Source organism: Salvelinus fontinalis, chromosome 3 (assembly GCF_029448725.1).
Source record: "Salvelinus fontinalis isolate EN_2023a chromosome 3, ASM2944872v1, whole genome shotgun sequence".
Taxonomy (NCBI): Eukaryota; Metazoa; Chordata; class Actinopteri; order Salmoniformes; family Salmonidae; genus Salvelinus; species Salvelinus fontinalis.
In genome coordinates, this window is record NC_074667.1 from 56,962,342 (window position 1) to 56,989,954 (window position 27,613).

Sequence of the window (27,613 nt, forward strand, 5' to 3'; positions counted from 1 at the left end):
TTGTCTCAATTTAATTGGATATTCCTTTCATACCTATGTGTAATATCCTTCATTTCAACATGTGTCTTTGCAATTACTGTAGGTGGACATTTATCTATTTTCAGATGCTTATAATCATTGGCACTCATCTCATCAAATGCAACAGCGGAGCAGTTTGTTTCCACACTACATGTAACATAGTGTAATACATTAATAATGGGTTCAAGTAAGCTACAGTGTGTGCTCCTTTTCACCTCATATTCAGTGTTTCTGGTTGTGCTTTTTGAAAAGCGAAGCCTCGGGTAACAAATATAGAATTCAGACTTTTACGCAACCTCTTTCTTTCTCCCTCATCCCTTTTCCCAGCGCCAAAGAGAAATGAAGAGCTGGGGTTGCAGAAATCCGTTTCCCAGCAGCAGCTCAGGCGCTAAGATGGATAGAGGTGGTTTGCATGAGGAGAGGGAGAGGGAGAGAGGGAACGAGATAAAGAGATTATTAGGGATATAGAGAGGGGAGGAGGAAGGGAGGGTGGGCAAAGGGAGGAGAGAACGGGGGCATGCAAAACAGATCAGATAACAACAATTGTTTTTCCACCATCCTTTCCCAGAGGCTGCTGCCTACTACCTCCTCCCAGGGAGAAAGAGAAAGAGAGCGAGAGGGAAGTGTGACTTTCACCTGCTGGAGACAACTAGCCTCTCTCTGCTCCGCTCTTCTCTCAGCCTGCAGCTACCGAACCTGCTGTCAGCCTCTCAGAGACACAGAGCAAGATCACAGCACTACTGGAACAGCTGCACTCAGGGCTGCTTTCTCCAACACTCCTGCACTCTCTCACTCTAACATACACACACACAGGCACGTCCAGAACTCTACCACGCAAGCGCTCCTCACACACTCAGGCAGGCAGGCACACCCCTCATTACATGTGCAGTGAGAAGCTCTGCTTGTGTGGGTGTGAGCAGTGGGCTGTGTTTCTCTCTGGCAGCAACAGCAGCACTCGCAGTAGGACTGGTCCAGTGGAGGGCAGTCACCTCACTCTCTCCAGACTCCAGGACAGCTCACCCCTGGGACTCGGGAAGCCCTCAACAAGCCTTCCTCTCTCTGTTTCTTGTTCTGTCTCTCTCTCCATTCTCACTCTCTCTCTGCCTCGCCGTGACGCAGTGTTTCTGACCTTCATTCCCCTAGTGCACGCAGAGTGGACCAGTGGGACAGCCATGGAGGAGACCCTCACCTGCAGCCCCGCCACCTTTTCCCAGGTGTTCGGACGTCAGGGACAGCTCATGCAGGCCAGTGAGTAACCAAACCAACCTACCCCGTTATTAAACATGTCAGTGTTTTATCCCGCATCGGCTGGCTGGAGATCGCTCCCAGATCAGATCGTTAACAAGCCTGCTCTATCTGTCAGTTTCAACAGATCTCCTGGCTCTCACTGAAACCTTAGTTCAGCTGGTGCTTGGAAGCAACAGAGACTGTTTCAGACAGAGCGAGGCTGAGATCTCATGGAATTGCTGTTGCACTTCTACAGCCTCTTTGGAGTAGAGGGGTGGTTTCTATGTAGGTTGATATTAAGGGAGTTCGCAGAGGTCTGTGTACAGGGGCTTTAGGTAAAGTGTAAGGTGCACAAACCATTGCAGGATGTTGTTTGTTTTGTTTTTGTGCCCATGAGGAAATATGCGGTTTGTGTAGCTGCTGGTACTCATGGTTAATATCTGTTGCTGTGCTGAGTTGTAGCACTAGCAGGGCTGAGTTTACATATCCAGTGTTCAGTATAGAGAGGGAGGCATGACATCATAGCATTGTAATCTCACAACAGGGTAATCTCCACAGCGCAGGGAAAAAGGGGATACCTAGTCAGTTGTACAGCTGAAATGTGTCTTCCGCATTTAACCCGTCCCCAGAGAGGTGCAGGGGGCTACCTTAAATCGACATCCACGTCATCAGCGCCTGGGGAAAAATGGGTTAACTGCCTTGCTCAGAACAACAGCTTTTTACCTTGTCACCTCGATCCAGCCACCTTTCGGTTACTGGCCCAACGCTCCTATCGGCCAGGCTACCTGCCACCCCAGATACATATCACTGTTCTTTTCACAGAACATCTGAAATCTATGTTGTTCCCTTGTTTGACAAGTTAAAATACCATTGGGAATTCCATCTTCGTCAAACTGCCTGCTTTCATGACAGCATTTTTTTCTTCTTTACACAGTTTACTACAATAGCAAGGCAGCAGTGGAGCAGGCCATGAGAGACAATGTTGGAAATGTATATTGCCCAGACTGATGTCTAAATTACTGAGAGCTGAACCCATTACATTATCAGTAAAATGAACACATGCGTTGAAAGGACTCTGCAACTGTTTGATCATATCAATCATGTTTGGCTGATATTCAGGGTCATCTAGCTCCTGAATGCAGATTATTTCCTTTGAGAGACGACCAGAGATTGGCTTGTGTCAGCCTGGTCTGCCTTAATCTGGGATCTCTCTCTCTCTCTCTCTCAGGGGGTTTATTGGCATGGGGAATGCATGTTTACATTGCCAAAGAAATGAAATTGATGAACAAAAGTGAAATAAACAATAAAAAGGGAACAGTAAATATTACACTCACACATGTTCCAAAAGAATAAAGACATATTATGTCTATATACAGACTTGTAACGATGTGCAAATAAATATAGGCTGTATTTACAATGGTGTTTTTTCTTCACTGGTTGCCCTTTTCTTGTGGCAACAGGTCACAAATCTTGCTGCTGTGATCGCATGTTGTGGTATTTCACCCAATAGATATGGGAGTGTCTCTAATATAGGTCATACAGTACATTTGGCAGGAAGTTAGGAAGTGCAGCTCAGTTTCCACCTAATTTTGTGGTCAGTGTGAGCCAGGTCTGCCTACGGTGACCTTTGTCAATAGCAAGACTATGCTCACCGAGTCTGTACATAGTCAAAGCTTTCCTTAATTTGGGTTCAGTCACAGTGGTCGGGTATTCTGCCACTGTGTACTCTCTGTTTAGGGCCAAATAGCATTCTAGTTTGCTCTGTTTTTTTGTTAATTCTTTCCAATGTGTCAAGTAATTATCTTTTTGTTTTCTCATGATTTGGTTGGGTCTAATTGTGTTGCTGTCTTGGGGCTCTGTGGGGTCTGTTTGCTTAGGGGACTCTTCTCCAGGTTTATCTCTCTGTAGGCGATGGCTTTGTTATGGAAGGTTTGGGAATCGCTTGCTTTTAGGTGTTTGTGGAATTTAACGTCTCTTTTCTGGATTTTGATAATTAGCGGGTATTGGCCTACTTCTGCTCTGCATGCATTATTTGATGTTTTACGTTGTACACTGAGGATATTTTTTGCAGAATTCTGCATGCAGTCTCAATTTGGTGTTTGTCCCATTTTGTGAATTCTTGGTTGGTGAGCGGACCCCTCCCTCTCCCTCTCTCTAACCAACATCTTGCAAAGAGAACTTCCTTTGATGGCACCCCTCTACCATTAATACAGACTGACTCTTCACACATGTATGTTGGGTAATGAGGAGGGCGTTGGGCAGATTAAACAGTGCCAGAGCAGTCAGAGAAAAGACAGAGGCCTGTACGGTACTGTCACTTTCTTTCTGAAGTTAAAGTTCTTGCTTCATAGTTCAAGAGGATTTCTGCTCCACCGGATCTTCTAATCAGATAGACCCCTAGTCTAGATTCAGAAATGTGTTATCAACAATTCAACAGAGACACACAGTATTAAAAAAACAATTAGATTGGGAACACACGCTATTAAAGCATAATGCGCAAACAGAGAGTTGTTTGTGATAATGAGAACATAACTCACTAACACATGTTCCTTGGCCTGGTGTAATGAGCTGTGGTGCGGTGCAGTCTAGTGGATCTGCTATCTCTTCTGTTATTGTGCTTTATTTAGCCGACTCGCTGCTGGGCCGTGCAGTGATTTGATGAGATAAATGAGCTAATCCAGCCCGGTGGTGTATTGTCATTGTTATTGCCGAGAGAGCGTCTCTCTCTGTTCCTCTCTTCTCTTTGCATAAGAGCAGCCTTATATAAATAATGCTCTTTGTTTGAGTGTATCTGTGGACTCATTAAGTGTGTTTGGTATTCAGGAGCGTATTACTGTCGGAGGGGTGACAGGGCCCTGATTAATATTCTGCCTCTGACTGGGCATCTCAGGAGGCTCAAATCCTCTTCACTAAGTGTGTGCTGGGTTTTGAAGTGCTGCTGATGATGAGACTCTTCTGTTGTATCTAGGAGAGCAGAGCTAGGCCTTATTATATAGGACATGCCTTTATCTCTCTTACACACACACACACACAGTCCTGATTTATTCACACACACCGCTGCTACCGTATGTGGCTAATCTCAAATGCTGTCACATTTGATGCCTAACACTTATCTTTCTCTTTGAGTGTGGAGGAACATTCAGTACACAATTGAGCTTTAAGATGGCTTAAAAAATGTTTTCAAAATAGTAGGCCTAGTCGAGGTACAGTGTGTACCATGCTAAATGGAAATGTGCTTTTGCACTTACGCAAATGAAGGGGTTGATTGAGTCACACAGACTGTACTGTAGCTTGGTTTGTACTATCACGCCCACTCTGCCTAACCAAACCTATTAAGCTAATGCAATTACTGTATGCAAATCAGCTATTCAGTGAAGTTGCTGTTAATATTTAATGTTTTTGAACAGGTAAAAATTCTAAGACAGAACCTCTTTTTGTTGTTGTCACAAAAGATTGTACACTTCCGTTCAAAAGTTTGGGGTCACTTAGAAATGTCCTTGTTTTTGAAAGAAAAGCTAATTTTTTGTCGATTAAAATAACATAAAATTGATCAGAAATACAGTGTAGATATTGTTAATGTTGTAAATGACTATTGTAGCTGGAAAAAGCTGATTTCTAAAGGAATTTCTACATAGGCGTACAGAGGCCCATTATCAGCAACCACCACTCCTGTGTTCCAAAGGCACATTGTGTTAGCTAATCCAAGTTTATCATTTTAAAAGGATAATTGATCATTAGAAAACCATTTTGCAATTATGTTAGCATAGCTGAAAACTGTTCTGATTAAAGAAGCAATAAAACGTCCCTTCTTTAGACTAGTTGAGTATCTGGAGCATCAGCATTTGTGGGTTCGATTACAGGCTCAAAATGGACAGAAACAAATAACTTTCTTCAGTCTAATCTTGTTCTGAGAAATAAAGGCTATTCCATGCAAGAAATTGCCAAGAAACTATAGATCTGGTACAACGCTGTGTGCAGAACAGTGCAACCTGGCTCTAACCAGAATAGAAAGAGCAGTGGAAGGCCCCGGCGCACAACTGAGCAAGAGGACAAGTACATTAGAGTGTCTAGTTTGAGAAACAGACGCCTCACAAGTCCTCAACCTGCAGCTTCATTAAATAGTACCCGCAAAACACCAGTCTCAACGTCAACAGTGAAGAGGCAACTCCGGGATGCTGGCCTTCTAGGCAGAGTTGCAAAGAAAAAGCCATATCTCAGACTGGCCAATAAAAAGAAAAGATTAAGATGGGCAAAAGAACACAGGCACTGGACAGAGGAAGATTGGAAAAAAGTGCTATGGACAGACGAATCTAAGTTTGAGTTGTTCGGATCACAAAGAAGAACATTCGTGAGACGCAGAAAAAATGAAAAGATGCTGGAGGAGTGTTTGACACCATCTGTCAAGCATGGTGGAAGCAATGTGATGGTCTGGGGGTGCTTTGGTGGTGGTAAACTGAGAGATTTGTACAGGGCAAAAGGGATCGTGAAGAAGGAAGGCTATCAATCTGTGGACAGAGCTTAATTGGAGCCAATTTCCTCCTACAACAGGACAAAAACCCAAAGCACAGCTCCAAACTATGCAATAACTATTTAGGGAAGAAGAAGTCAGCTGGTATTCTGTCTATAATGGAGTGGCCAGCACAGTCACCGGATCTCAACCCTATTGAGCTGTTGTGGGAGCAGCTTGACCGTATGGTACGTAAGAAGTACCTATCAAGCCAATCCAACTTGTTTTAGGTGCTTCAGGAAGCATGGGGTGAAATCTCTTCAGATTATCTCAACAAATTGACAACTAGAATGCCAAAGGTCTGCAAGGCTGTAATTGCTGCAAATGGAGGATTCTTTGACGAAAGCAAAGTTTGAAGGACACAATTATAATTTAAATAAAAAATCATTATTTATAACCTTGTTAACGTCTTGACTATATTTCCTATTCATTTTTCAACTAATTTCATGTATGTTTTCATGGAAAACAAGGACATTTCTAAGTGACCCCAAACTGTTGAAAGGTAGTGTAGGTTTTAGCCAGCGTCATTATCATCACCTATCAATATTGAATGAATTGGAGCAATAATAGGTTTATGTTTCAATGCCATTTTCTAAGTTTGTCTTTCAATGTGATTCTCTGCTCCTCAACAACATGGGAAGAGTTGCTGTACCATTGCAGTCAGTGTCATTATGTATAGGGACTGCACACCCTCCAACTCATAGAATTAACTCAAAATAATGTTTATGACCACACATACTAAGAACTGTAGAAACCCTGTGTTAATAAACTTTGACTTCGCCACTTCAGCATGCTTTTGTGGCACAGTCGATGCCACGCAGGACCTTGGCCAGATGGTTGACGGTTCACCCACCACCACAAATGAGCTCACTTTCCCTGCCTGTTTCATTAGGCCAACACTATGATCAGAGCCGTCTGTAGGCAATGATCAACTAGGGAAATATCTGATTTCGCATGTTGATGCCATATTTATAATTATATAAAATATGCAAAAACATTTCCGCCAAAAGGTTTCTGTGCCAATGATCCACACAACCAATAAACAAAGCATTCCGACTTCAGGCGCTTCAATATCATAATTTACGTTTTTTAACACCACAATAAATATGTCAATAATATCTACAAACAGACAATTACACCCCTCCCTACCTTGTACCCCGTATAGAAGGCTTGGCTTGACAATCTCCGAATGTCATTAAACGTTTTAGTGTTTTGTAACAGATCTTTCCATTCATCAAATGGCCGCTGCACAGTTGGAATTGATTGGTTTTATACTGTACGTCAGTAAAAACATTTACATACAGTACAGTGCATTTGGAAAGTATTCAGACCCCTTGACTTTTTCCACATTTTGTTACGTTACAGCCTAATTTTAAAATTGATTAAATATTTTTTCCCCTCATCAATCTACATTTACATTTACATTTAAGTCATTTAGCAGACGCTCTTATCCAGAGCGACTTACAAATTGGTGCATTCACCTTATGACATCCAGTGGAACAGCCACTTTACAATAGTGCATCTAAATCTTTTAAGGGGGGGGGGGTGTCAGAAGGATTGCTTTATCCTATCCTAGGTATTCCTTAAAGAGGTGGGGTTTCAGGTGTCAATCTACACACAATACCCTATAATGACAAAGGGAAAACAGTTTTTTTTTAAATTTTTGGTAATTAAAAATAAAAAACAGAAATGCCTTATTTACGTAAGTATTCAGACCCTTTTCTATGAGAATAAAAAAATTGAGTAAAGGTGTATCCTGTTTCCATTGATCATCTTTGAGATGTTTCTACAACTTGATTGGAGTCTACCTGTGGTAAATTCAATTGATTGGACATGATTTGGAAAGGCACACCGCTGTCTATATAAGTTCCCACTGTTGACAGTGCATGTCAGAGCAAAAACCAAGTCATGAGGTCGAAGAAATTGTCCATAGAGCTCCGAGACAGGAATGTGTCGAGGCACTTCTTAGTAAATGTCACATGACAGCCCGCTTGGAGTTTGCCAAAAGCCACCTAAAGACTCTTAAAACATGAGAAACAAGATTCTCTGGTCTGATGAAACCAAGATTGAACTCTTTGGCCTGAATGCCAAGCGTCACATCCGGAGGAAACCTGACACCATCCCTACGGTGAGGCATGGTGGTGGCAGCATCATGCTGTGGGGATGTTTTTCAGCGCCCGGGACTAGGAGACTAGTCAGGATCAAGGACCAGTTGAATGGAGAAAAGTACAGAGAGATCCTTGATGAGCGCTTAGAATCCTCCAGAGCGCTTAGATCCTCCGACTGAGGTGAAGGTTCCCCTTCCAACAAGACGACGACCCTAATCACACAGCCAAGACAAAGCAGGAGTGGCATCAAGACAAGTCTCTGAATGTCCTTGAGGGGCCCAGCCAGAGCCCGGACTTGAACCCAATCTAACATCTCTGGAGAGACCTGAAAATAGCGACGCTCCCCATCCAACCTGACAGAGCTTGAGAGGATCTGCAGAGAAGAATGAGAGAAACTCCCCAAGTACAGGTGTATCAAGCTTGTAGCGTCGTACCCAAGCCGACTCGAGGCTGTATTCACTGCCAAAGGTGCTTCAAAAAAGTGCTGAGTAAAAGGTCTGAATACTTCTGTAAATGTGATATTTCAGTAAAAAAAATATCATGGCCAATATTCCAACCCTCTCTCTGTGTGCCCACACTGACCACTAAAACATTACTGTCATCTTCCCATTAGAGTCACAGTCAGAAACGATTGATATTGTTGGCAATATCCTTAGTTCCTATCCTTAGTTCATTTCCTTTGTCATTATGGGGTAGGTGTTTAGATTGATGTGGGGGAAAAAACGATTTAATCCATTTTAGAATAAGGCTGAAAAGTAACAAAATGTGAAAAAAAGTCAAGGGGTCTGAATACTTTCCGAATGCACAGTACAAAGATTTTTAAAAGCGACCGGGATTGCACAGTAAAGTCTGACTTATTCCATTATGGTCCCTATTGTCACACCAGTCGTCGCTTTGGCTGTCCAGCTCAGGAGTTCGGCGTCGCCGGCCTTCTAGGTGCTGCCGAACCTACTTCTGGCAAACGCCCTTCACTCATCAACCCCAGACTCTCGTCATCATTACACACACCTGGTTCCAATCCCCACTCTATCACTGTATATATACTCCCTCTGTCATTTGTTTTTGTCGGTCATTGTAAATGTTACTTGTTTTCCTGAGAGGAATCTTGCCTACTATTCCCTGATTACTTTATATTTTGTACTTTGGGTTTGCCCTGTGCCTGTTTGTTTATGAAGATGTATTTTGAGCACAACAGCGTTTGGGTTTCGTCCCGCTTTGATCTATGGTGCTTAAATAAATCCAGTCGTTCTAAACCTGCGACTGCCTCCTGCTTACTCCTCTCTACACCAGTGACATCTCTTTTTTTTAACATAAATACTTATACAATTACATAGTTATAGACATCAAAATGTTCACACATTAGCCAGCTTTTGACATTATTTTTAAAAGAGGTTATGGTTGGTATGGCTTTGACTTGCTGTGGTAGTTTGTTCCACTCAACAGAGCCGGTATATCTTCTTATCAGATAGACTCATATTTAAAACAGTGAAAATCTCTTGCTTTGGTATTATGCTGGTGGACGTCTCTAACAAATGAAAAATAGTTGGATAGGTACCTGGGGGCTGAGTCCGTGATAATTCAGACCAAGTTTAATTAATACTACTCTTTTTCTCCACAGATAGCAAGCCTAGCTGCTCAAAATGCTCAACCTCCAGATGAATAGGAGGGGAGAGTTTAAGTGCAATTCCTAGACGCTTGTTTTGGCTGGTCTGTAACTTATTCTTTGTATGTGTGGGACTGCTGGTGAACCATGATGCATGGGCGGACTGGGACAAAAATTCAGCCCTGGCATTTTACCCACACCAGGCCACATCACACCACTCGCTACTTACATACACACAGGCGGTAGTGCTACTGACACATAAGATAAGCAGTACACTACAGTACAGGGTCTCTCAACCTTTACTGTACTAGTGACTGGCAAAACATGGCCTGCCTCCTTTTTAAACACCTATTTTTAACCATCTTATTTTTAAACAGATATTGCATGTAAAAACAACAATGGAGTCTGGAGATACAACTCACGACTATAACTGGGCCTCAGTCTTTTTTCTCAGCGTACACACAGCACTAGCAGAACCAGAACCTTTAGCAAATACTGTAAGTCGTTAATTTCAGACATTTAGCAGCGTCGGACTCAAGAATCCTTTTTTTGGTCTCTAACTTTTTCGGCACCAACTTTCTGTTTTTTATGATCCATGATCTTATGTTCTGACTGAGTGACTGACAAAGAGAGCGGGTCTCACTCTCTTTGATGATGCGCGTTTTACTTTGAATGTGAATTTACGCTACCTCAGCCAATCAGAAAACTGGGCAGCCCATCTTGGTAGATGGGCTGACCGATTCCCACTGGTCAGCCAAATGTTCAAAATAGATTATTATAACAACAGACGTTGTATTTATTTTAAAATATTTTTTTTGACCAGCCCACCCTAAGGAAACATGGTCCGGCATTTGCCAGAATAGCCAGACGGCCAATCTGCCCATGCCATGATGTGCAGGCATAATCATAGTGACACTGGACTAGCACACTTGCCAGAGTATTTAAGGTGTCTATAGCTATGTTTCCGTCCAATTGGCGACCGATTTTCTTGTGAATATTCTAAAATCGGCATACAAACAATATGCAGATTTTCCCGTCAGATTTGTGCTTCCATCACATTGACTTGTTGCAGATAAAAGTCTGTGCGTAAATACAGTTGAAGTTGGAAGTTTACATACACTTAGGTTGGAGTCATTAAAACTCGTTTTTCAACCACTCCATAAATTTCTTGTTAACGATCTATAGTTTTGGCAAGTCGGTTAGGACATCTACTTTGTGCGTAACACAAGTCATTTTTCCAACAATTGCTTACAGACAGATTATTTCACTAATAATTTACTGTATCACAATTCCAATGGGTCAGAAGTTTACATACACTAAGTTGACTGTGCCTTTAAATAGCTTGGAAAATGTCAGAAAATGATGTCATAGCTTTAGAAGATTCTGATAGGCTAATTGACATCATTTGAGTCAATTGGAGGTGTACCCGTGGATGTATTTCAAGGCCTACATTCAAACTCAGTGCCTATTTGCTTGACATCATGGGAACATCAAAAGAAATCAGCCAAGACCTCAGAAAAACAATTATGGACCTCCACAAGTCTGGTTCATTCTTGGGAGCAATTTCCAAACACCTTAAGGTACCACATTCATCTGTACAAACAATAGTACGCAAGTATAAACACCATGGGACCACGCAGCCATCATACCGCTCAGGAAGGAGATGTGTTCTGTCTCCTAGAGAGGAACGTACTTTGGTGCGAATGGTGCAAATCAATCACAGAACAACAGCAAAGAACTTGTGAAGATGCTGGAGGAAACGGGTACAAAAGTATCTATATCCACAGTAAAACAAGTCCTATATCAACATAACCTGAAAGGCCGCTCATTAAGAAAGAAGCCACTGCTCCAAAACCTCCATAAAAAAAGCCAGACTACTGTTTGCAAGTGCACATGGGGACAAAGATTGTACTTTTTGGAGAAATGTCCTGCGGTCTGACGAAACAAAAATAGAACTGTTTGGCCATAATGACCATTATGTTTGGAGGATAAAGGGGGAAGCTTGCAAGCTGAAGAACACCATCCCAACCGTGAAGCACGGGGATGGCAGCATCATGTTGTGGGGGTGCTTTGCTGCAGGAGGGACTGGTGCACTTCACAAAATAGATCTCATCATGAGGAAGATAAATTATGTAGATATATTGAAGCAACATCTCAAGACATCAGTCGGGAAGTTAAAGCTTGGTCGCAAATGGGTCTTCCAAATGGACAATGACCCCAAGCACACTTCCAAAGTTGTGGCAAAATGGCTTAAGGACAACAAAGTCAAGGTATTGGAGCGGCCTTCACAAAGCCCTGACCTCAATCCTATAGAACATTTGTGGGCAGAACTGAAAAATCGTGTGCGAGCAAGGAGACCTACAAACCTAACTCAGTTACACCAGCTCTGTCAGGAGGAATGGGTCAAATTTCACCCAACTTATTGTGGGAAGCTTGTGGAAGGCTACCTGAAATGTTTGTCCCAAGTTAAACAATTAAAAGGCAATGCTACCAAATACTAATTGAGTGTATGTAAACTTCTGACCCACTGGGAATGTGATGAAAGAAATAAAAGCTGAAATAAATAACTCGCTCTGCTATTATTCTTTTCACATTCTTAAAATAAAGTGGTGATCCTAACTGACCTAAGACAGGGAATTTTTACTAGGATTAAATGTCAGGAATTGTGAAAACTGAGTTTAAATGTATTTGGCTAAGGTGTATGTAAACTTTTGACTTCAACTATACGTGGTGCACATCAAAATAACTTTTGCAGTTAATTTCCTATGTGCCGAATAAATAATACAAGTTAAATGAGTTTCCATGGCATTTTAAACTCTAGGCCTACTGATTGTTTTGCCACTAAAAATGTTGCGTAGGTATAGCGAATGTCCCACTCTGGTATTGGCACCTGCGCTCTAGCCCACAGCTTGCAGATACAGTGGCATCTTCACTGCCTATGAGCTATTCCTATTCGGTCTTGTGGACTCATGTTGAAAATTGATGCAGCTTTGAATGCTTTTATGTGTGGTATAAGTGCTAGTTAGCCTATTGCAGATCTGTAGAAATTATCCACATGAATGGTGGATAGAGGGCATGATAGACAGTTAGACTAGTAGTCGATATTGACCTGTGGTATAGTAAAAGTTAGCGAGTGGAAAAGCATAGTGCATAAGGGAAATACAAAAACACCTTGATATATGGGAGGTACATGCAAGCAGATGTGGAAATCTGGCGAGGATGGAAGAAATTATATAGTAAAAGCTGCAAAAGAGCTCATGTAAACCAGTGAAAAAACGCGCTACCCTCCCCTGTGCCCAATAAAAAAAACACACAGCCCTCCCCAAAGCAAAAAATACATTAGACAACACTCCCCTATTTTGGACCCCCCCACCCCAGTAAATTTTGAACTGTCCTTTACATGAACAGTTTGTACCAACTAAGATCACACAGATCTCCAATCCTGACAGCATTGTTTTATGTGGGACCAGAGTTTAATCTTGCCTAAAGCTAGTGCCAAGCCCTGTATCTGAAAACAAAAAAATATATATTTGAATTATTAAACATTTTGCAATTTTCTTTATTCTGTATGAACAGTCCCAGTTCCGCCTGTTTTCATCTTAAGTTTTGGGCAATGTTTTGTCCCACTTTGTTCCTCCAAAAAAACGCTGGTGGCGCAAACACATTTCACAAGGGCCTATAAAGTTGGGAGATTGCCTTTATTGCGTGCCATCGCTCAAATTGATGCCATAGAGTTGGGGTCTGCTCTGGCTAAATGCCCCTGTACTGTACTGTAATGTCCTACGGAGAAGTTCCAGTCACCTTTCTGCTCCACTGGGTTCCAGTGATGAGAGGACAGAGGGAAAACAAGGTTATCAGCAGATTAAAGTCTATCGAGCCTATAACTCTTCATAATGTCCTCATCCCCTCTGAGGGAGAGAGAGAGAGGGGGAGAGAGAGAGAGAGAGGAGGATGAGGTCAGGAGGTTGGCGCAAGGCCAATATTCCAACCCTCTCTCTGTGTGCCCAGACTGACCACTAAAACATTACTGTCATCTTCCCATTAGAGTCACAGTCAGAAACGATTGATATTGTTGGCATTATCCTTAGTTCCTAATAAAAAGCCAGTCACAGTGCTTTATTAGGCTTATGTTGAATGGCTCAGTCACAGTGGTTTTCATATCTCTATTAGATTAGAGGTCCTTATTGACCGTGGTTGCTGGATATCTCCAGTGATGCTGGTAATCACTCCATCAGAGGCCATACAGTCTTAATTTAGACCTCTCTCTCTCTCTCTCTGTGGTCTCATCTCCCATATTGGATTTCAGCACTACATTAGTGCATTTGACTGCAGAGACGGGCAGGCCTCATGTCTCTAATGGTCACTGTGTAAGAACTGGGTCTGTGGGACTGTGCCTGGGACTGTGTTTGTGCGTGCACTTGTGCGTACGTATGTGTGTGAACCTTTACTGACTCAGGGTAGTCAATACTGTGTATTTATGTAAATTGCCTTCAGAAAGTATTCATACCCCTTGACTTATTCCACATTTTGTTGTGTTACAGCCTGAATTCAAAATGGATTACAAATATATAAATATATATATATATATATCACCCATCTACACACAATACCTGATAATGACAAAGGGAAAACATGTATTTTGACATTTTTGCTAAATTATCGAAAATTAAATTTAAAAAATCCCTAGTCCTTAATGATTACAAGCATACACATAACATGATGCAGCCACCACTATGCTTGAAAATATGGAGAGTGGTACTTAGTAATGTGTTGTGTTGGATTTGCCCCAAACATTACACTTTGTATTCAGGACAGAAAGTTAATTGCTTTGCCACATTTTTGTTGCAGTATTACTTTAGTGCCATGTTGCAAACAGGATGCATGTTTTGGAATAGTTCTATTCTATACATTTTCCCTCTGTCAATTAGGTTAGTATTGTGGAGTAACTACAATGTTGTTGATCCATCCTCTGTTTTTTCCTATCACAGTCATTAAACTCTGTAACTGTTTTAAAGTCACCATTGGCCTCGTGAAATCCCTGAGTGGTTTCCTTCCTCTACAGCAACTGAGTCAGGAAGGAGGCCTGTATCTTTCTATTGGCCGGGTGTATTGATACACCATCTAAAGTGTAATTATTAACTTCACCATGCTGAAAGGGATATTCAGTGTCTGCTTTTTTAAATGTTGACCCATCTACCAATAGGTGCCCTTCTTTGCTAGGCATTGGAAAACCCCTGTAGTCTTTGTGTTTGAAATTCACTGCTCGACTGAAGGACCATGCAGATAATAATATGTGTGGGGTACAGAGATGAGGTAGTCATTCAAAAATCACGTTAAACACTAGTATTGCACAAAGAGTGTGTCCATGCAACTTATGTGAAAGATCTTTACTCCTGAACTTATTTAGGCTTGCCATAACAAAGGGGTTGAATATTTATTGACTCAAGACATTTCAGCTTTTCATTTTTTATTAATTTGTAAAATAATCCACAACAAAAAAATCCACTTTGACATGATGGGGTATTGTGTGCAGGCCAGTGACAAAAAAAGCCAAATGTAACCCATATTAAAATCCGGCTATAAAACAAATAAATACAAGTAAAGGGGTGTGAATACTTTTTGAAGACACTATGTATGCATCTGTCTGCATGACTAGTGACTGACAGATCTGGGCTCAAATACTCTTTCAAATATCTCAATAACTTTCACATACATTCAAACTAACTAGTCATGCATATTTTATTTGAAAAGTTTTCTGATTGGCTGAGGTAGCGTAAATTCACATTCAAAGTAAAACGCGCATCATCAAAGAGAGTGAGACCTGCTCTCTTTGTCAGTCACTCAGTCAGAACATAAGATCATGGATCATAAAAAACAGAAAGTTGGTGCCGAAAAAGTTAGAGACCAAAAAAATGATTTTTGAGTCCGACGCTGCTAAATGTCTGAAATTAACGACTTACAGTATTTGCTAAAGGTTCTGGTTCTGCTAGTGCTGTGTCTACGCTAAAAAAAGTAATTTAACATTTTAAGGTATCTGAAAATACACTTGGAAAGTAACTGAACATATTACAATACACTGACTCAAATACAATCCCATGCATTTAACATAGGTATTTGAAAATAGTATTTTAAACTACTCTCAAATACAATTGAGTTGACTATTTGGTTTTTACAAATATCCATTCAAATACTTAAATAAAAGTAGTTGTTTTTGGGCTGTGTATTTGAAAATACTAAAATACACAGAAAAAAAGTATTTTAAATACCAGATACTCATATACACATGTCATCATTGAGATGGAGCAGACAGACAGACACCGGCTGATGCCAGAGGACAGTAGTCCTTTATGGAGTACAGACCCAGTGACAGATTTTGATTGTAAGGTTGAAACCATGCTCCCCAAGCTTTTGATGTGTAGAGATGCCTGTGTTGCTCATAATTTCACACATTGCAGTATCGTATCTCTCTTCCATACTGATTTACCTTTGGGCTTCTTCAGAACTCTGTATCTCTTTTGTTTCTCTCTCTTTTACTCAGAAGCACACACACACACACACACACACACACACACACACACACACACACACACACACACACACACACACACACACACACACACACACACACACACACACACACACACACACACACACACACACACACACACACACACACACACACACACACACACACACACACACACACACACACACACACACACACACACACACAGCCTCAATTTCACACCTTCCTGCATTTCTGCAGATAGTAACGGGTAATTCCCTTTTCTTTTGTGATAAAAATTTATTATGCTGTCTACAGTATGTTATCACAGTGGTTGTACTCAGGAAGAGTGGCTTGTTACGAGAGAGTTGCTTTCATACTCCGATGCTCAAGCTGTCTTAAGATCTGGGCCTCGTTTTCCAGTTGCGAAATAACTTAAGCATTACTATGATCGTACCAGATGCATCGTTATTTAGGAGCCAACTTTTTAAGAGTGCTTCCAAACAAGCACGTAGAGAGAACATTTGGTAAGTGCCTCTTAGACCATGTGTCGATACTGATAGGATCGAAAGAAAAGCAGCACTGCTCTCGGATCAGCTCCTAGAGATATATTATCACTAATATACGTAAACATTAATAATGCACTAAATCAAACAATTGGGCACATTATTGCACACACATTGTCACATCATGAAACACATTGAGGCAAAAATTACAGACCGTAGCCTAGTCGCAATTATATACACCATTAAAAAGTTCTGCTTCCTGACAAACTCTTAGCTTCACGTTCTGTTGCGGAATTATTTTGGCAAGCTTACTGTAAGTGGTGCACTGATACATTTCTATTAGCTCACACTTCACCCTGGTTGAGGCTTTTAAGCGTTTCATTGAATGTTTGGGATGCAACAGTATGTGCTAATTGAAAGTCTACCTCAGGATAAAGGCTGATGTTGTTTTACTGAAAATAGAAACAGCAGGAGAAACTTTTTCATTATACTATAACTCTGCTCACAGATGCAATGTTAATGAAAACTCCACTGAGCCTTCATACAAGATAATTAAAAGTCATGTTGCCAAGGGTTACATTTAGAGTTAACCTTTAGTAACCACAGGTTTACAAGCTTTTCCTTTTGTAAGAAATAACAATTTTTAGTGGTGAAGAATGGTCTGCCATTGCCACAGCAAAATAAATATAATCCTATTTGAAATGTCTTCTGAATCCAATATGCATTGAGGCGGTCCAGTTAAACTATCATTACCTACTTCAATTGTTACAAACATGCACACTCTGCTCTGTGCACTCCCATTCACTCCCCTTCACTCCCCTTCACTCCCATTCACTCCCATTCACTCCCATTCACTCCCATTCACTCCCATGTGTGTGGCGTGTGCCCTGCATGTTAAAGAGCTAGCCACTGGAGCCCTGTGTGTGAAGGCTATATATTTCATCACAACAGGAGCACATGCACTATAGCCTAACTATGGGTGCACTAATTCATATAGATCAATAATGTCTTGTGTGCTCTATGGCCTCTGCTCTATAGGTGCCAGTGCTATGGGTGATGTGCTATAGGGGTTTTGCTATGGAGTGTGTAACCTTCTACATGCAATGGGCTTGTTTGCTATAAATATTGGATTTAAGAGCAAGCACTCGTGTGTTATGAGCTCTGTACTATAAAGGTATTGTCCTACAGTATGGGTGTTTGTACTATTGGTTCCATGCTCTGGTGCAATGGTTTAGTTTTTTATTGTGGCTTTGTGTGTGGATAATAATTTGTTCTTTATTACAGATGTAGACTAAATTGTTTTGTCTTTAGCTTGTTTTCCATCCTCCCCTCTCTTCCCAGTTTGTAGCTCTGTCGTTTGTTAGAGGAACACTGAGGGCTTGGCAAGCAGCTCAGCCTCAGCATATCTGCAGTGGAGGACTCAACAGTGTAACTAAGAGGTTTATATTCCAGACTGAGGGGAAAGGAGGCCAGCGGCGCTGGGTACTGGGTAGGGAGGTAGAGACGACAGATGTGTGGAGTCAGCAGACAAAGGAAGCCTCAGGTTCAATGACGCAGAAACAAAGAAACACATCGAGAGGATGATGAGGCTTAGCTTAGCTCTATGCTGCCAGGCTGGTTCTACTGCTGCTGCTACTGCATTCACACCTCCAAGACTCACAGTTGTAAACATCTATATATGATTATTATGATTATTTTTGTTTTATTGTTTTATTCACACCTGCACTGTTGGAGCTCAGACCTTAAGAGTTTGACTGTACACGGCTACTACATCTACCCTAAATAAAACATCTAATCTCTCCAGGCAGCGCCACAGCGTTTATTGACCTGAGAGAGGCAGAGCAGGTGTTTTAAGCAGGTTTGAAATGGTGTGTGTGTTTGAGTAAGGATGATGTTGGTGCATTTACTAATCTTATTTTGGGGAGAGGGCTCACTGAGCGAGAGTACATTTACATAGGGCCTGTAAAGGGCCATAAGTAAACAAGAAAATGCTCACCCAGAGGTGGCGCTCCTATTGGCCGGTGACTTTAATGCGGGAAAACTGAAATCCAATTTACCTCATTTCTACCAGTATGTCACCTGTGCAACTAGAGGCAAAAAACTCTAGATCATCTTTACACCACATACAAAGGTGCATACAAAGCTCTCCCTCGCCTTCCATTTGGCAAATCTGACCATAACTCTATCCTCTTGATTCCTGCTTACAAACTAAAATTCAAATAGGAAACACCAGTGACGCACTCAATACAAAAGTGGTCCGATGAAGCGGATGCTAAGCTACAAGACTGTTTTGCTAGCACAGACTGGATTCACCCGATGGCATTGAAGAGTTTACCAAATCAGTCACCGGCTTCATTATTAAGTGCATTGACGACATCGTCCACATAATGACAGTACGTACATATCCCAACCAGAAACCGTGGATTACAGGCAACATCCGCACTGAGCTAGAGGTTAGAGCTGCCGCTTTCAATGAGCGGGAGACACTAATTTGAACTCCCTACGACGAACCATCAAACAGACAAAGTGTCAATACAGGACCAAGATCGAATCCTACTACACCAGCCCTGACACTCGTCGGATGTGGCAGGGCTTGCAAACTATCACAGACAAAAGGAAACCCAGCCACGAGCTGTCCAGTGATGCGAGCCTACCAGACCAGCTAAATACCTTCTAACCACACTTCGAGGCTAGCAACACTGAACTGTGCATGCATGAGAGCACCAGCTGTTCCGGACGACTGTGTGATCACGCTCTTCATAGCCGATGTGAGCAAGACCTTTAAACAGGTTAACATTCACAAGGCTGCAGAACCAGAAGGATTACCCAGGACGCATACTCAGAGCATGCGCTGACCAGCTGGCAAGTGTTTTCAATTACATTTTCAACCTCTCCTTGACCCAGTCTGTAATACCTACTGTACATGTTTCAAGCAGACCACCATAGTCATTGTGCCCAAGAACGCCAAGGTAAACTATCTTAAGGACTATCACCCCATAGCACTCACATCTGTGGCCATTACATTTTAAGTTATCGTTACTCAATGTGTATTCATTATTTGTGTTGTTGTTTTTCAATTTATTCCCTGTGTTATTATTTTATCATTTGTTATTTTTTTCTACTATTTCTCTTTTTTTTCTCTCTGCATTGTTGGGAAGGGCCCGTAAGTAAGCATTTCACTGTTATTCTACACCTGCTGTTTACAAATAATGTGACAAATACAATTTGATTTGATTCACCGCCTCTGAGATTGGATATTATCAGAACCTGGAAATGCAGTATTTTGTGTCAAAGGCTTTCCATTTTTAAATAACAGTCAAGTAAACTCCTCCAGAGTTATATAAGTCAGCTGACTGTGCAAGTGAGAGTTTAGTTTTCTGCATCAGCCACAATGTAATTACAGTTTATAAAATAACAACCGTGACAGCGCTACACTTTAATTGTAGTAGTTGAATTGTTGCTGCGTTGAAAAGGAGTAGGTTTGAATTTGCCCTTCATTACTGACCATCCTAAAGTCACACCCCTAGCTCTGCTGTTTATTACAATTAAATGGTAGGAGTTAGACGTTATTAAGGAAAATGAAATACTGGAGGAAATGCTCACTAGGGCTAAATCTGTCTATATCTGTTTTGAGCTGGCTTGTTCTCTCGTGACATAAGACCAGATCCCTCAAAACCTCCACCGAGACGTTGGGCACCGAGGACCAGACCCAGACCAAAATTGCATTCACATGATCTGCAGTGGTCTTGAGATCAACAACCCATTTGTGCTGTCCATACAGGCGTATCCTGTATGATCTAATCACCTGGTCCAGGTACTCACTAGGAGAGATACTGTCAGCTTCATTAATAAGCCGCATTCCTTTCTCTCCCGTCTCCTGAGCTCACGCGTAGCAGACATGTGAATACGGAGCTGTCTGTGCGTGTGTTTGGAGTGTGGAATGTGTGATGCATGAAAGATGTGGGTGCCCTTTAACTTTTCTCGCATATCCTTTCTCCAGGAGTGTCAAGCTCAGTATGCTTTGGTTTGAGGTGCCTTTGAATTTCTGGGGCTGTTTACCTACAGTAAAACCGGGAATAGCCTCATAACAATAACTGTATTTTACCAGGTTTTTAATCAGTTTTTTGCAAGCACTTTTTCTACCTTTTAATTACATATTAAAAGGTTGAGCTGTTACAAAGTAAGATATGGGTATAAAAATGGTTTTGACGAGATGGGATACAGTTTTTGTTAGATTTGACCTTTCGTTGCAGGTTAGCAGAATTGACACAGTAGATTAAGATAATTAATGTAGCTAGCAGGTTAGGAGAATTAGGTTAAGGTTAGGAGAAGGGTTAGTTAAAATGAATATTTTTTTTATTTAACTAGGCAAGTCAGTTAAGAACAAATTCTTATTTTCAATGACAGCCTATGAACAGTGGGTTAACTGCTTTGTTCAGGTGCAGAACTACAGATTTTTACCTTGTCAGATCTGGGATTCGATCTTGCAACCTTTCGGTTACTAGTCCAACGTACTAACCACTAGGCTACCTGCCACCCGATGTTATTTTGACAAACGCTGTATCCCTTCTAGCCATGAGCAAATATGAGTATAATTTTATTTTTATTTTTTGTAGCGGGCATAAAATAAGTACAAAGGTCCAAAATGTGTAGCCTCTCCGAAAGATCTTTGGCATATGACACAGAGTACAAGGAGTGGAATGTTAGCTAAAAACACTGGCAACCAGGCTGCAATATCTGCACTATTAGAGTAATTCTGAGATCTAATGAGTTTCCCCAATAGCCTTATTATAGGTTGTGAAGAGTATCTTGCTATCACACAGTATTCCTTCCTGCTGCAGAGTTAGGAGAAGATCTGCCTCTGCCCCACTTTTTCCCTGAGTGACAGATACACAAAGAAGACACAGAGACTGAGACAAACAGGCATAATTGGCAGCAGCCTTGTCACAGGTTTTCCCCATAGTCCTGGCTCTCCAGAGGACCCTCATTCAGCCGAAGGATTTGATGTGCCTGGTGACCACAGTGTTGTCTCTGTAGCTGTGTAGTGATAGAGTTCCTATGGGTCCCCTCCCCTCTAACAAGTTATATCTGTGTAGTGATAGAGTTCCTATGGGTCCCCTCTCCTCTAACAAGTTCTATCTGTGTAGTGATAGTTCCTATGGGTCCCCTCTAACAAGTTCTATCTGTGTAGTGATAGTTCCTATGGGTCCCCTCTAACAAGTTCTATCTGTGTAGTGATAGAGTTCCTATGGGTCCCCTCACCTCTAGAAATACAAAAAGGCACTCGCACATCTGAGCAATCTTATTTGCAGGTGCATGGCATCAATAGAACAAGATGAAGGAAAAGGAAACCGCACACTGCTCTTGATAGTATCACCGATATTTAATAAGCTTACGTATCGGCCACACGGCCTTCGTCAGAGCTTTTGGGATTTTTTGAAAGTTGCACCCTTATGTAGACCTGGCTCCACTAACATCCGTTCTACACATCGAAGGGGGTTGGAAGCAAAGGAAAATAAATAAGTGCTACCAAATATAACAATGTGCATTTCATAACTCTTACAAAAGTGTATAAATAAGGCGTATTGAACACTTCTGTATAATCTCAATGAGGACATAGCAAGTTCATTAGTCATTGGGTACATCATATGAAAAACGTCAGAATAATCTACAAGAGACACACATTTCATGTTCCAATTCACAGCATAACATACAAAGGCATTTCATCATTAAGTCCTTTTGGAAACAATGTCTGGAGGGTGAAAATCCAAAAACATTCTCTTTTACTCAGAGTATTATTAATATTACCAGAGTATTATTAATATCACCTCCCCTGTCTGATATCTTAACTTTCTCTATGCCACAAAATCCCCTCACCTCTAACAAGCTCTATCTGTGTAGTGATGGAGTTCCTATGGGTCCCCTCTAACAAGTTCTATCTGTGTAGTGATAGATTTCCTATTGGTCCCCTCTAACAAGCTCTATCTGTGTAGTGATGGAGTTCCTATGGGTCCCCTCCCCTCTAACAAGCCCTATCTGTGTAGTGATAGAGTTCCTATGGGTCCCCTCCTCTCTAACAAGTTATATCTGTGTAGTGATAGAGTCCTATGGGTCCCCTTTAACAAGTTCTATCTGTGTAGTGATAGAGTTCCTATGGGTCCCCTCTAACAAGTTCTATCTGTGTAGTGATAGATTTCCTATTGGTCCCCTCTAACAAGCTCTATCTGTGTAGTGATGGAGTTCCTATGGGTCCCCTCCCCTCTAACAAGCTCTATCTGTGTAGTGATAGAGTTCCTATGGGTCCCCTCCTCTCTAACAAGTTATATCTGTGTAGTGATAGAGTCCTATGGGTCCCCTTTAACAAGTTCTATCTGTGTAGTGATAGAGTTCATATGGTTCCCCTCACCTCTAACAAGCTATATCTGTGTAGTGATGGAGTTCATATGGTTCCCCTCACCTCTAACAAGCTCTATCTGTGTAGTGATAGAGTTCCTATGGGTCCCCTCCCCTCTAACAAGTTATATCTGTGTAGTGATAGAGTCCTATGGGTCCCCTCTAACAAGCTATATCTGTGTAGTGATGGAGTTCATATGGTTCCCCTCACCTCTAACAAGCTCTATCTGTGTAGTGATAGAGTTCCTATGGGTCCCCTCCCCTCTAACAAGTTATATCTGTGTAGTGATAGAGTCCTATGGGTCCCCTTTAACAAGTTCTATCTGTGTAGTGATAGAGTTCATATGGTTCCCCTCACCTCTAACAAGCTCTATCTGTGTAGTGATGGAGTTCCTATGGGTCCCCTCTCCTCTAACAAGTTCTATCTGTGTAGTGATAGTTCCTATGGGTCCCCTCTAACAAGTTCTATCTGTGTAGTGATAGAGTTCCTATGGGTCGCCTTCCCTCTAACAAGCTCTATCTGTGTAGTGATAGAGTTCCTATGGGTCCCCTCTCCTCTAACAAGTTCTATCTGTGTAGTAATAGAGTTCCTATGGGTCCCCTCTCCTCTAACAAGCTCTATCTGTGTAGTGATGGAGTTCCTATGGGTCCCCTCACCTCTAACAAGCTCTATCTGTGTAGTGATAGAGTTCCTATGGGTCCCCTCCCCTCTAACAAGCTATATCTGTGTAATGATGGAGTTCCTATGTGTCCTCTCTCCTCTAACAAGTTCTATCTGTGTAGTGATAGAGTTCCTATGGGCCCCCTCCCCTCTAACAAGCTCTATCTGTGTGGTGATAGAGTTCCTATGGGTCCCTTCTAACAATTTCTATCTGTGTAGTGATAGAGTTCCTATGGGTCCCCACTAACAAGTTATATCTGTGTAGTGATAGAGTTCCTATGGGTCCCCTCTCCTCTAACAAGTTCTATCTGTGTAGTGATAGAGTTCCTATGGGCCCCCTCCCCTCTAACAATCTCTATCTGTGTAGTGATGGAGGTCCTATTGGTCCCCTCTAACAAGCTCTATCTGTGTAGTGATATAGTTCCTATGGGTCCCCTCTCCTCTAACAAGCTCTATCTGTGTAGTGATAGAGTTCCTATGGGCCCCCTCCCCTCTAACAAGCTCTATATGTGTAGTGAAAATTCCTATGGGTCCCCTCTAACACGTTCTATCTGTGTAGTGATAGAGTTCCTATGGGTCCCCTCTCCTCTAACAAGTTCTATCTGTGTAGTCATAGAGTTCCTATGGGTCCACTCCCCTCCAACAAGCTCTATCTGTGTAGTGATGGAGTTCCTATGGGTCCCCTATAACAAGCTCTATCTGTGTAGTGATAGAGTTCCTATGGGTCCCCTCCCCTCTAACAAGCTCTATCTGTGTAGTGATAGAGTTCCTATGGGTCCCCTCCTCTCTAACAAGTTATATCTGTGTAGTGATAGAGTCCTATGGGTCCCCTTTAACAAGTTCTATCTGTGTAGTGATAGAGTTCATATGGTTCCCCTCACCTCTAACAAGCTATATCTGTGTAGTGATGGAGTTCATATGGTTCCCCTCACCTCTAACAAGCTCTATCTGTGTAGTGATAGAGTTCCTATGGGTCCCCTCCCCTCTAACAAGTTATATCTGTGTAGTGATAGAGTCCTATGGGTCCCCTCTAACAAGCTATATCTGTGTAGTGATGGAGTTCATATGGTTCCCCTCACCTCTAACAAGCTCTATCTGTGTAGTGATAGAGTTCCTATGGGTCCCCTCCCCTCTAACAAGTTATATCTGTGTAGTGATAGAGTCCTATGGGTCCCCTTTAACAAGTTCTATCTGTGTAGTGATAGAGTTCATATGGTTCCCCTCACCTCTAACAAGCTCTATCTGTGTAGTGATGGAGTTCCTATGGGTCCCCTCTCCTCTAACAAGTTCTATCTGTGTAGTGATAGTTCCTATGGGTCCCCTCTAACAAGTTCTATCTGTGTAGTGATAGAGTTCCTATGGGTCGCCTTCCCTCTAACAAGCTCTATCTGTGTAGTGATAGAGTTCCTATGGGTCCCCTCTCCTCTAACAAGTTCTATCTGTGTAGTAATAGAGTTCCTATGGGTCCCCTCTCCTCTAACAAGCTCTATCTGTGTAGTGATGGAGTTCCTATGGGTCCCCTCACCTCTAACAAGCTCTATCTGTGTAGTGATAGAGTTCCTATGGGTCCCCTCCCCTCTAACAAGCTATATCTGTGTAATGATGGAGTTCCTATGTGTCCTCTCTCCTCTAACAAGTTCTATCTGTGTAGTGATAGAGTTCCTATGGGCCCCCTCCCCTCTAACAAGCTCTATCTGTGTGGTGATAGAGTTCCTATGGGTCCCTTCTAACAATTTCTATCTGTGTAGTGATAGAGTTCCTATGGGTCCCCACTAACAAGTTATATCTGTGTAGTGATAGAGTTCCTATGGGTCCCCTCTCCTCTAACAAGTTCTATCTGTGTAGTGATAGAGTTCCTATGGGCCCCCTCCCCTCTAACAATCTCTATCTGTGTAGTGATGGAGGTCCTATTGGTCCCCTCTAACAAGCTCTATCTGTGTAGTGATATAGTTCCTATGGGTCCCCTCTCCTCTAACAAGCTCTATCTGTGTAGTGATAGAGTTCCTATGGGCCCCCTCCCCTCTAACAAGCTCTATATGTGTAGTGAAAATTCCTATGGGTCCCCTCTAACACGTTCTATCTGTGTAGTGATAGAGTTCCTATGGGTCCCCTCTCCTCTAACAAGTTCTATCTGTGTAGTCATAGAGTTCCTATGGGTCCACTCCCCTCCAACAAGCTCTATCTGTGTAGTGATGGAGTTCCTATGGGTCCCCTATAACAAGCTCTATCTGTGTAGTGATAGAGTTCCTATGGGTCCCCTCCCCTCTAACAAGCTCTATCTGTGTAGTGATAGAGTTCCTATGGGCCCCCTCCCCTCTAACAAGCTCTATCTGTGTAGTGATGGAGTTCCTATGGGCCCCCTCCCCTCTAACAAGCTCTATCTGTGTAGTGATAGAGTTCCTATGGGTCCCCTCCCCTCTAACAAGCTCTATCTGTGTAGTGATAGAGTTCCTATGGGCCCCTTCCCCTCTAACAAGCTCTATCTGTGTAGTGATGGAGTTCCTATGGGTCCCCTATAACAAGCTCTATCTGTGTAGTGATAGAGTTCCTATGGGTCCCCTCCCCTCTAACAAGTTCTATCTGTGTAGTGATAGAGTTCCTATGGGTCCCCTCCCCTCTAACAAGCTATATCTGTGTAGTGACAGAGTTCCTATGGGTCCCCTCTAACAAGTTCTATCTGTGTAGTGATAGAGTTCCCATGGGTTCCCTCTAACAAGCTCTATCTGTGTAGTGATGGAGTTCCTATGGGCCCCCTCCCCTCTAACAAGCTCTATCTGTGTAGTGATAGAGTTCCTATGGGTCCACTCCCCTCTATCAAGCTCTATCTGTGTAGTGATGGAGTTCCTATTTGTCCCCTCTAACAAGTTCTATCTGTGTAGTGATAGAGTTCCTATGGGTCCCCCCACCTCTAACAAGCTCTATCTGTGTATTGATGGAGTTCCTATTGGTCTCCTCTAACAAGTTCTATCTGTATGTAGTGATAGAGTTCCTATGAGTCCCCTCCCCTCTAACAAGCTCTATATGTGTAGTGATAGAGTTCCTATGGGTCCACTCCCCTCTAACAAGCTCTATCTGTGTAGTGATGGAGTTCCTATTGGTTCCCTCTAACAAGTTCTATCTGTGTAGTGATAGAGTTCCTATGGGTCCTCTCTCCTCTAACAAGCTCTACCTGTGTAGTGATAGTTCCTATGGGTCCCCTCTAACAAGTTCTATTTGTGTAGTGATAGAGTTCCTATGGATCCCCTCCCCTCTAACAAGCTCTATCTGTGTAGTGATAGAGTTCCTATGGGTCCCCTCTCCTCTAACAAGTTCTATCTGTGTAGTGATAGAGTTCCTATGGGTCCCCTCTCGTCTAACAAGTTCTATCTGTGTAGTAATAGAGTTCCCATGGGTCCCCTCTCCTCTAACAAGTTCTATTGGTGTAGTAATAGAGTTCCTATCGGTCCCCTCTCCTCTAACAAGCTCTATCTGTGTGGTGATAGAGTTCCTATGGGTCCCCTCTCCTCTAACAAGTTCTATCTGTGTAGTGATGGAGTTCCTATGGGTCCCTTCTAACAAGTTCTATCTGTGTAGTGATAGAGTTCCTATGGGTCCCCTCTAACAAGCTCTATATGTTTAGTGATAGAGTTCCTGTGGGTCCCCTCTAACAAGTTCTATCTGTGTAGTGATGGAGTTCCTATGGGTCCCCTCACCTCTAACAAGCTCTATCTGTGTAGTGATGGAGTTCCTATGGGTCCCCTCTAACAAGCTCTATCTGTGTAGTGATGGAGTTCCTATGGGTCCCCTCCCCTCTAACAAGTTCTATCTGTGTAGTGATAGAGTTCCTATGGGCCCCCTCCCCTCTAACAAGCTCTATCTGTGTAGTGATAGTTCCTATGGGTCCCCTCTAACATATTCTATCTGTGTAGTGAAAGAGTTCCTATGGGTCCCCTCACCTCTAACAAGCTCTATCTGTGTAGTGAATTAGTTCCTATGGGTCCCCTCCCCTCTTAAAAGCTCTATATGTGTAGTGATATAGTTCCAATGGGTCCAATCCCTTCTAACAAGCTCTATCTGTGTAGTGATAGAGTTCCTATTGGTCCCCT

The 27,613-nt window shown here is 42.2% G+C and overlaps 1 protein-coding gene across 3 annotated transcripts in view; it reads left to right on the forward strand.

The window, feature by feature from the left end:
- Positions 1-554: 554 nt before the first annotated feature.
- The window catches only part of LOC129851167 (kazrin-like), a 443,431-nt gene continuing 416,372 nt past the window's right edge, over positions 555-27,613 (forward strand). For 2 of the 3 annotated variants that reach the window (XM_055917514.1, XM_055917519.1), the window contains exon 1: positions 557-1,266. In XM_055917514.1, coding sequence (XP_055773489.1) covers positions 900-1,266 — 367 coding nt within the window. In that variant the 5' untranslated portion in view covers positions 557-899. Of the gene's footprint in view, positions 1,267-27,613 lie in introns of all 3 variants that reach the window. The other variant, XM_055917515.1, reaches the window with a different exon arrangement.